This window comes from Vulpes lagopus, chromosome 2 (assembly GCF_018345385.1).
Source record: "Vulpes lagopus strain Blue_001 chromosome 2, ASM1834538v1, whole genome shotgun sequence".
In the NCBI taxonomy this organism is placed as follows: domain Eukaryota; kingdom Metazoa; phylum Chordata; class Mammalia; order Carnivora; family Canidae; genus Vulpes; species Vulpes lagopus.
In genome coordinates, this window is record NC_054825.1 from 97729962 (window position 1) to 97740750 (window position 10789).

Here is a 10789-nt window from a genome sequence, read left to right on the forward strand (position 1 = left end):
GCTGAGTAATATTCCATTGTGTATATATACCACCTCTTCTTTAGCCATTCATCAGTCGATGGACATCTGAGCTCTGTCCATAGTTTGGCTATTGTGGACATGGCTGCCATAACCACTAGGGTGCAGGTGCCCCTTCGGATCACTACATTTGTATCTTTGGGGTAAATACTCAGTAGTGCAATTGCTAGGTTATAGGGTAGCTCTGTTTTGAACTTTTTGAGGAACCTCCATACTGTTTTCCTGAGTAGCTGCACCACCCTGCATTCCCACCAACAGTGGAAGAGGGCTCCCCTCTCTGCATCCTTGCCAACATCTGTCATTTCCTGACTTGTTAACTTTAGCCATTCAGACTACTGCTGTGAGGCAGTATCTCATTGGGGTTTTGACTTGTAGTTCCCTGATGCTGAGTGATGTTCAACATTTTTTCACGTGTCTATGAGCCATTTGTCTGTCTTCTTTGGAGAAATGTCCGTTCATGTCTTCTGCCCATTTCTTGTTTGGATTATTTGTTCTTTGGGTGTTGAGTTTGGTAAGTGTCTTAGAGATTTTGGATACTAGCCCTTTATCTGATAAGACTTTGCAAATATCTTCTCCCATTCCATAGGTAGCCTTTTAGTTGTGTTGACTGTTTTCTTTGCTGTGCAAAATTTTTTATCCCGATCAAGTCCCAATTGTTCATTTACGCCTATTTCCCTTGGCTTTGGAGATGTGTAGAGCAAGGAGTAGGAGTGGCCGAAGTCATAGAAGTTGCTGCCTGCATTCTCCTCTAGGATTTATTTATTTATTTATTTATAAGATTTTATTTATTTATTCATGAGAGCCATAGAGAAAGAGAGAGGGATGCAGAGACACAGGCAGAGGGAGAAGCAGGCTCCACGCAGGGAGCCCAACATGGGACTCGATTCCAGGTCTCTAGGATCAGGCCTTGGGCTGAAGGCGGCGCTAAACCGCTGAGCCACCAGGGCTGCCTCCTCCTCTAGGATTTAGATGGATTCCTGACATTTAGGTCTTTCATCCATTTTTGAGTCTATTTTTGTGTAGGGTATAAGAAAATGGCTCGGTTTCATTCTTCTGCATGTGGCTGTCCTATTTTCCCAAAGCCATTTGTTGAAGAGACTGTCTTTTTTCCATTGGATATTCTTTCCTACTTCGTCAAAAATTAGTTGACCATAGAGTTGAGAGTCCAGTTCTGGGTTCTCTATTCTGGTTCATTGATCTATGCATCTGTTTTCGTGCCAGTTCCATACTGTCTTGATGATTACAACTTTGTGATCCAGCTTGAAGTCCGGAATGGGATGCCTTCTGCTTTGGTTTTCTCTCTCAATATTGTTTTGGCTATTTGGGGTCTTTGTTGGTTCCATACAAATTTTAGGATTATTTGTTCCAGCTCTGTGAAAAAAGTTGATGGTATTTTGCTAGGGATTGCATTGAATATATAGATTGCTCTGAGTAGCATAGACATTTTAACAATATTTCTTCTTCCAATCCATGAGCATGGAATGTTTTTCCATTTCTTTGTGTCTTCCTCAAGTTCTTTCATGAGTGTTCTATTGTTTTCTGAATATAGATCTTTTTACCTCTTTGATTAGGTTTATTGCCAGGTATCTTATGGTTTTTGATGCAGTTGTGAATTAAATCAATTCCTTAATTTCTCTTTCTTCTGTTTCATTGTTAGTGTATAGAAATTCAACTGACTTCTGTGCATTCATTTTATATCATGAGACTTGGCTGAATTCCTGTATTGGTTCTAGCAATGTTTTGGGGGATCTTTTAGGTTTCTACATAGAGTATCTTGTGAGAGTTAAAGTTTGTCTTCTTCTTTGCTGATTTGGATGCTTTTTTTTTCTTCTTTTTGGTGTCTTATTGTGAGGCAAGGACTTCCAGCATTAGGTTAAACAACGGTGGTGAGAGTGGACATCCCTGTCGTGTCCTGACCTTAGGAGAAAAGCTCTGTTTTTCCCCATTGAAAATCATACTCAGGGATCCCTGGGTGGCTCAGCGGTTTGGCGCCTGCCTTTGGCCTAGGGCAGATCCTGGAGTCCCTGGATCGAGTCCCACGTCGGACTCCCGGCATGGAGCCTGCTTCTCCCTCCTCCTGTGTCTCTGCCTCATGTCTCTTTCTCTATCATAAATAAATAAATAAATCTTAAAAAAAAAAAAAAGAAAATCATACTCATTGTGAGTCTTTCATATATGGCTTTTATGATATTGATGTATGTTCTCTCTATCCATACATGGCAGAGAATTTTTATCAAGAGAGAATGCATATTTTGTCAATGTTTTTTCTGCATCTATTGAGAAGATCATATGGTTCTTGTCCTTTCTTTCATTAATGTTATATATCACATGATTGGTTGGTGAATGTTGAAGCACCCTTGCAGCCCAGGAAAAAATCTCACTTGGTGTGCTTATAGCAGCAATGTCCACAATTGCCAAAATATGTAAAAAGCCTAGGTGTCCATTGATGGATGAATGGATAAAGAAGAGGTGGCATATATACACAATGGGATATTACCCAGCCATCAAAAAATGACATCTTGCCATTTGCAATGATGTGGATTGAACTAGAGGGTATTACACTAAGCAAAATAAGTCAGTCAGAGAAAGACAAATACCATATGATTTCACTCATACTTGGAATTTAAGAAACAAAACAGTTGAACATAGGGGAAGGAAAGGAAAAATAAAATAAGATAAAAAGAGAGGGAGGCAAACCATAAGAGACTCTTAATCATAGGAAACAAACTAAGGATTGCTGGAGGGGAGGTGGTTGGGGGCATGGGACAATTTGGTGATGGGCATTAGGAAGGCCTTTGATGTAATGAGCACTAGGCGTTATATGTAACTGATGAATCACTAAATTCTACCCTTGAGCCAAAACAAAACAAAACCCAGGCAGCTTCCTTGTTCAAACTCTTTTATTTGTGGGCAAATAGCTTCCTTTTGCAAATTTAAAAAAATGACCATGCCAACACATTGTAAGAGCCCCTTCAAGGGCCATGGGAGGAGTCAGTGCAAAGAAGGTTTTCTGAAGCTGAAGCTTCATTAGCTCTTAGCAAACCCACCTGTGGTAAAAGATCATATTTAACCTTGGCAGTCAGATTGTCATTAATGTCAGTTTTTGCCACCAAGGGTTGGTCTTACGTTGTAGTTCCCTCATGGTCCAGAGAAGAAACTTCTGATAATGGAACAGCTCTTATGACATTACAAAAATTGTTGAATACATCATGCTATCCTCCTAGATCAAAAAATTTTTTCATCAAAAAGCCAGAGGAGGGTAGCTGGCCTGGGTGGCTCAGCGATTTAGCGCCGCCTTCAGCCCAGGTCATGATCCTGGAGTCCCAGGATCGAGGCCCACGTCGGGCTCCCAGCATGGAGCCTGCTTCTCCCTCTGCCTGTGTCTTTGCCTTTCTCTCTCCCTCTCTGTGTGTGTCTCTCATGGATAAATAAATAAAATCTTAAAAAAAAAAAAAACAAATTTAGAAAAAAAAAAAAGCCAGAGGAATCTTGGGGTAGATTGCAACAAAACAACACCCTACCCAAGATATAGATCTTAAACCCTTCCCCACTTCAGGAGTAGATCCTTGGCTTGCCCCTCTCCTCACTGCACTATTGTGCTGCCTGTACCAACTTTTACCATCCCAACATCAGAATAACTCTAGCCCCAATATGAGGTGTGGAGACTCAACACTAAGAAAGATCTCATTTCTTTGTAGAGATGGATCAGTGGACAAGGGCTTGGATGAGACCCATGGCTCACCTCTCCCAAGTCCTTAGCAGACTACATTCTCCCCCACAGCTCGAGGCAAGCTTGCTATACACTTACTTGATATGCAGAAGTAATTAGGACTGAACTGATCACTACTAGGATGATCCATAGCCTTTTCAGGATGGATGAAGACTGATTGGCAATTGGGACAGTTATTGATGGTGCTAAAACAAACAAAAAATAGAAGCCCTGTCAAACCTAAAAAAAAAAAAAACAAAAAAAAACACTGTCCTGATAATTGCCAGAGGGAATGATTTCCAGGTAAAGGGAATTAAGTATCCACTTATTCTGATGAGTGCTGAGTAATGCATAGAATTATTGAATCATTATATTGTATGTGTGAAATTAATATATACTGTAAGTTAATTATATTGTAATAAAAACAAATAAAATACCTTCTTGAACACTTACCTTCCCTAGGCAACCTATGGCATGCCCAAATTGATTCATGCTGTGGCACTCTATCAGATCCAGGTTGTGCCCTATCCTCATGGAGCTCATATTCCTACTGAGGGAGACAGCTGATGTCCACCTGGTTATCACACAGTTTTATGTGTTCACTGTGGGCAGAACTTTATGAGGGTGACAGAACTGAGGATGCTTCATTCTGTCTGGGGGAAGTTGTGAGGGCTTCCTAGGAAGTGACATTTGTGCTGGTTAAAGGATAAATAAAACAGAGGAAGAAGAGAGGGCTGGAAGCACAATGATATTTATAGGTTTGGGGACTGCCTAGCAGTGCAGGGTGACTGGATCATTGGTTAGCAGAGAAGAGGGCCCCTGAGCAGAGGGAGGGGAGACAGAAAGGAGCATAGGCAGGAGGGCCTATGGCAGTCACTGACTTTCCAGTCCACCAAGAGATCAGTCAGGCAACTGATCCATCAAACCTCCAATTGCACACACATCCTCCTATCCACACAGGGAAGGCACTAGACCTATAAAGAGAGCTGCTGCAAACCTCCTTACCGTGCTCATTTAGTTACCTGAAGGCTCCAGCATTTTCTCCCAATGTTCTAAGAATTCCTGAAGCCATTGATTGCAGTCTCCCATTGAGATCCTCCTGAAATAGTCTGCCATTCCCTTACTCTCCCACTCCTCCTTGATACCTCCGGCTCCAGGATTCACGACTGTCCAGCTTATTTTCATTGCATCAAAGAAGAGGGTCATTTGTCTGCTGATATTGAAGTGCTAGGACGCAGCAGTGCATCATTCTGCTTCACGCTGACAAGACAGCAGTTTGTGCAGTGTGGGAGGACCTGCAATCCACACACAGTCATTGGCTTGGACTCTTTGAGCTCCCTAATCTCCCAGTAGGTCCAGCGTGTCTCTGAGGTGGGACCTATGTTGACGTTTTGTACATGAGCCCCTTCCCTGCATGTGCTGTGCTCTTTCCCTCTCTTGCTGACTGCCTCCATCTCCCCAGCCCCTTCCTCTACTTACCCTTGGTCATGTTCTCCAGTTTGATGTCAGGCAGGATCATCCTGAGCTCTTGCCCCACATCTGCCAGCATCTGGGTCAATTCTGTCCATGCTTTGGTGGCATTTACCTTCTTCCCCAGGAGACCTAAAGGTCTGACCTTGCTGCTATCACTGTCATACTGAAGGAAAGGCTTTTTATCCACTGAGCCCTGCACTTCATACCGAGGGTGTTCAGGTCTGGCCTGAGATTTGACGGTGAAGTTGAGGCAGAGAGAATGAGCATCTGTGAAAGAAAAAGGCAACTGGGGTCCCAAGACTCTCTGAAAGGCCTACTGCAGAGAAAGGGGTCTCCATCCCAGCACCCTCCATCGTCTGCATCCTTAGTCCCCATCTCTTATGGCTGAGCTTCAGTAAAGCACTTTGATACTACCTGCCATAGAGCCCTCGAAGGGCACATACTGTTACCAGAAGGATATATGTGACAAATACTTTAAGTGACATCTGCCAAGTTCTTAGGTAGAGAAACTACAAGGCACTGTCTGCCCTCCTGGGACTTGAAATCTAGCTAACAGAGAGGACTTTCAACAGAAAGGGAAAAAAAAAAGACAGCATAGGATGCATGCCAGATTCATGATGGTTCCTGGGTAACCTGAAGAGGCTTTCTGGAGTAGAAGGTGGGAACTGGCAGGAGACAGAGAGCTGCCCTATGGGAGGAGCACAGTACAGGCAGAGTGCCTTAGGCTGGGGTCCCTGTCCTTAAGAGCACAAGGATACAGGCGGCTTCTTCCAAGGGGCCGCAGGTTAGCTGCGTATGTTGAAGGACACAACCAGTGGAATTGCTACCTTTTGCAAGATTGAAATCATGGCAGGTCCAGAAACTGATGCCCAATTCCATTTTACTAGCATCAAAAAATATTTCAACTCTTATACTCTCACAGGTAGAATGAATAGTGTATTGGCCACATAAGGAGGCATTGCTTTGAAGATTTTATACTTCAAATTAAGGCCTAAAAAAACACCAGCTGTGAAAGCAACATAAATGGACTTTAACGTGGACCTCATCTGTTAAGTTCCCATGCTTGGAGAAGCTAATGTCAACTCATCATGTGATACTCAATTTGTACAATAAATTATGAACCTGGAAAAAAAAAGAGCACAAGGATAGCTTGGCACTTGCCTGAGACATGGGGAAGCACCATGTCTTCCTCCCCTTTCTTATCTCCCAGCCAGGTCCCCAGATCCCAGGATACTCACAGTCTTCAAGGCTTGTGCCAGTGGCAGCAATGACAAAAGACCTGCAATGTAAGATACTGGCCACATTCCTGATAAGCACACCCTTGGAGAGTAAGAGGCAGGAAGTGGCTGTGGGGCAGGTACCTCCCAAAGTCATCACATCAACATGGTTGACGACTCTGCTGGAATCAGACAGGAGCAAGGGGTGCCGAGGGAAAGTTTTGTACATGGCTCCTTGTACGTATGATTACTCATTAAAAAAAAAAAAGAAAAGAAAAGACATCACAAAGCAAAGTTCACCACTCTCCTCAAAACCCCTTCCAGTGTGAGTGCGACTGTTGACGATAAAGTGAGTTCCTTTCCTCTCCACCTGTCACCCCCCTACCCCCCACTCCCATCACCAACTTCCTATTCCTGTCTTTCCACTGCCTCTTCTCCTCTCCCTGATTTTCCCATCTCCTCCTCCATCTCCCCACATTTTCTCCCCTCTCCCCTCTCCCACCCCTTCCTTGTCTACTGGATCTCTTCCCCCATAACTGATAGAGATTCACTTTCACCAAGTGCACACTGGTTAATTGAAGTAGCTGGAGACACATAGCACCTGGTCTATCATCAAAGATGAGTTGACGATCGAGTCCAAAATCCCCTGGGAGCCAAGACTTATGGACCCAAGAAAAGCCAAGTAGTTCATCATTAGAAAAAGTCTTAGGGCTCTGGCTTTGGAGTGTGAAAATTAGTCTAAGAACAAAGATTTGGTGTCACTTTGAAATTTCTCATGTCATTTTTCTCTTGAAAGTTCCTCTTAATTAAAAGACCCGATGTTTTTAAGCCCATTTCCCCCCTCACTTTTATAGCTGTCCCACCTATTCCATCCAATGATCTTAGCCAGCTTGGGCTGCTATAACAGAATAGCATGTGCCAGGTGGCTTAGAAAGTAAATATCTATTTCTCAGTTCTGGAGGCTGGGGAGTCTAAGATCAAAAGGCCAGAAGATCTGGAGTCTAGTGAGGACCCCTTCCCAGCTTGCACACAGCAGTTTTCTCCTTGTGTCTTCACCTGGCAGAGAGAGGCAGGCTACAACAAGCAATTCTGAGTGTCTTTAAAGCCTATAGAGGCTCCACCAATTACTTCCAAAAGACTCCCATTCTATTACCTTCATGTTGGGGATTTCAACATGAATTTTGGAGGGACAAATTCAGTCCATAAAATCATCTGTCCATCACATTTAAGTTCTCACTATGTGCCTGGCATTCTGCTGGCTATTTAAAATGCAAGTCACATCCATTTGGTGATAAATTGTGAGTCAGATTATAGGGCTTTCCTGATATCTATTAAGTGTGTCTGCATTACTGGCCTTCTTTTATCCAGATCAAACATGTTAGAGTAGGCAGTTAATTTTTAACCATAGCTGGAGGTCACCAATGAGGAAGTCAGGGGCAACTCTTAGAAATGTAAGAAGCCTGCCTGGTCGCACTGCACTTCACAAGAAGAAGCGGAAGCCAAATCAAACCAGCCAGGCTCAAGATGGTGGTGCCAAGACAAGGAACCCCTGACCAAACAAGAAGAAAAAGCAGGAAATCCCTACACCAAGTAATAAATATTCCACCTCTAGTTAACAACTGTCAACCCCTGTGCGTGCACACACTCTCTCTCTCTCACCTGCTCTCACATTTCAAGAGTATCACTTTAATAGCCTTTCCTGCTTATGTCACTCATCCCGTGTGTTGCATGTCTATCCTTGATTTCTTTCTCTGGACAAGACCAAGAACCTTTAGTGACTCCTTGGGATGGTCTGGGTTGAGGCCCCAGGGCCCAGGGTCTCCCTAAATCACCCAGCAACAAACAAACTTCAAAGAAAGTAGCCATAGACTATGTGCAGGATTTTCTCTCTGGGAAAAGGGGGCTGTTTGCCCAGAGGAATCAGGGTCTGTGTGTCTGAAGGGGCTGGTAATTACATCCAATGTTCCCTGGCAAGTGAAGTTGGATAACCTCCATCTGAGAACATGTTTCTATCCCCTGTCCTGGCAGAAGGATCACAGATTCCTGTAGAGTCCGTTCTTTTTTTTTTTTTTCTTAAAGATTTTATTTATTTATTCATGAGAATACACAGAGAGGAGAGAGAGAGGCAGAGACACAGGCAGGGAGAAGCAGGCTCCATGCAGGGAGCCTGATGTGGGACTTGATCCTGGGTCTCCAGGATCACGCCCTGAGCTGTAGGCAGCGCTAAACCGCTGAGCCACCGGGGCTCCCCTAGAGGATGTTCTGTGTATACCTTGCTACCTGTGGGCAGGGAGGGTGACAGCTGCTAGTACTTCTAGAGTGGCAGGTCCATGAATAGAGTATGTGTGACACTGACTACATTAGCTTCTTTCAGGGGCCAGTATTTTCCATAAGCCACTGAGTAAATGTGTTTGAGGTCCCAAATCTAAGCCTAAGCTGGAGGCAGTACCTTGAATCCACACAAAGACGTAAACAGCACTGGTGAAGGCAGCTACATGGTAAAGACGACAGACACTACAAATTTACTCTTTTTGTAATTAATTATTTTCTATTGATTTTTGGAAAAATTGAGACATACCCGACATATAACATTGTATTAATTTCAGTTTACAACATAATGACTTGATGTCTGTAAATTCGCTACCTGATTTATTTTTTATTTATTTATTTATTTATTTATTTATTTATTTATTTATTTATTTATTTAAAGATTTTGTTTATTTATTCATGAGAGACACAGAGAGAAGCAGAGACACAGGCAGAGGGAGAAGCAGGCTCCATGCACCGGGAGCCCGACGTGGGATTCGATCCCGGGTCTCCAGGATCGCGCCCTGGGCCAAAGGCAGGCGCTAAACCTCTGCACCACCCAGGGATCCCTCACTACCTGATTTAAAAGAAAATTGCCTAAGCACCAATGATAAACCTGTTTGGTTTAAAATGTATGTGGGTTTAAAATGTATAGAGAAATAATCTGTATAACAGTAATGGCACAAAGGGGGAGGAAATCAAATGATAATGGCGCAATGTTGGTGTTATTCTGAACTAGATTGGTTTAGGTGGACTCGCTAATTGTAATCCCCAGGGCAACTAGTTAAGAAAAAGAAAAAAGAATAGAGGAAAAGAAACAGCAAGGGGATAGGAAATAGTTAAGAGGCAAGTGGTTTATTGGGCATGGACCCCGTAGAATATAAAAGATGAGGGAACTAGAATTGTCCAAGGAAAAACTGTAGATCATTATGCAGGTTTGGATACAGTGTTCAGAAGGGAAACTCTAAAACAGAAAAGACTAAGTCAGAAGGAGCAGACCACCATCCATGCCTATCTAGCAAAGTTCCCTACCGGCTCCTCATCCATAATGGTTTCCATCCGTAATGTTTTCCACACTTCATCCATGAACCTCCATAGTCACAGGCACAGAGGCCTATGCCCCCACACATGTACCCCTCATCTCACACCATCACCCACACTGACTCCATCTCCATAATCTGAGGACATAAAGGAGGGTTCCCATTTCTCCACATCTTCCTCCACATGCTCCAGACATCAGTGTCTTGTCTTCTTGATGCTAGCCATCCTAGTAGATGTGAAGTGATATCTCTTTGTGGTTTTGATTTGCATTTCCTTGGTGTCTCACCATACTAAGGAACTTTTCGTGTGCTTATTGTCCATTTGTATACTGTTTTGGAGAAATGCACACTCCAATCCTTGTCCTATTTTTAAACTGGGTTATTACCTCCGTATTATTCCATGTAAGAATTCTTTATATATTCTGGATACCAGTCTTACCAGATATACTATTTGCAATTATTTTCTCTCAGCCTGTAGGTTGTCTTTTTTACTTTCTTGATGGTGTCTTTGAAGCACAAATATTTTAAATTTTGAGGAAGTCAAATTAACCTTTTGTTGTTGTTACTTGTGCTATTGGTATATTTAAGAAGGTTTTTCCAAACAAGTTCACAAAGACTTACTTCTATGTTTTCTTCTAATGCTTTTATAGTTTTATCATATGTATATATATATATATATATATGTATATACACACATATATCCATATATGTGTATATATGTGTACACACATATATATGTGCATATATATGTATATATACATATATACACACACACACACAGTTTGGGTTAATTTTTTGTGTATGGTGTGAAGGGTAGTAGAATATGGTATCCTCAGATATATTGCTTTGACATATAGATTATTTTGAGCCGAAGCATTTGAGAAACAGCTAATGCAGGGAAAGGCTATCTCTGAGCACACCTCCACATCCAGTTTGTTTAAAGATACTCCAAAAGGAACTCAGATGTCAACAATCTCCTGGTATCCAGAGAGGACTGACTCATCACAAGTGTGGAGACTAGAAGT

General features: G+C 42.6%; 1 protein-coding gene and 1 pseudogene across 1 annotated transcript; one reads left to right on the forward strand and one right to left on the reverse strand.

Annotated features, from left to right (window-relative positions):
• Window positions 1–4741: 4741 nt before the first annotated feature.
• On the reverse strand, window positions 4742–5621 carry RAET1E (retinoic acid early transcript 1E). The gene is given in 3 exon segments (XM_041732445.1): window positions 4742–5022; window positions 5207–5467; window positions 5615–5621. Coding segments are annotated over 3 exon segments (549 nt in total).
• Window positions 5622–5988: 367 nt separating this feature from the next.
• On the forward strand, window positions 5989–6335 carry LOC121476339 (annotated as a pseudogene).
• Window positions 6336–10789: the final 4454 nt, after the last annotated feature.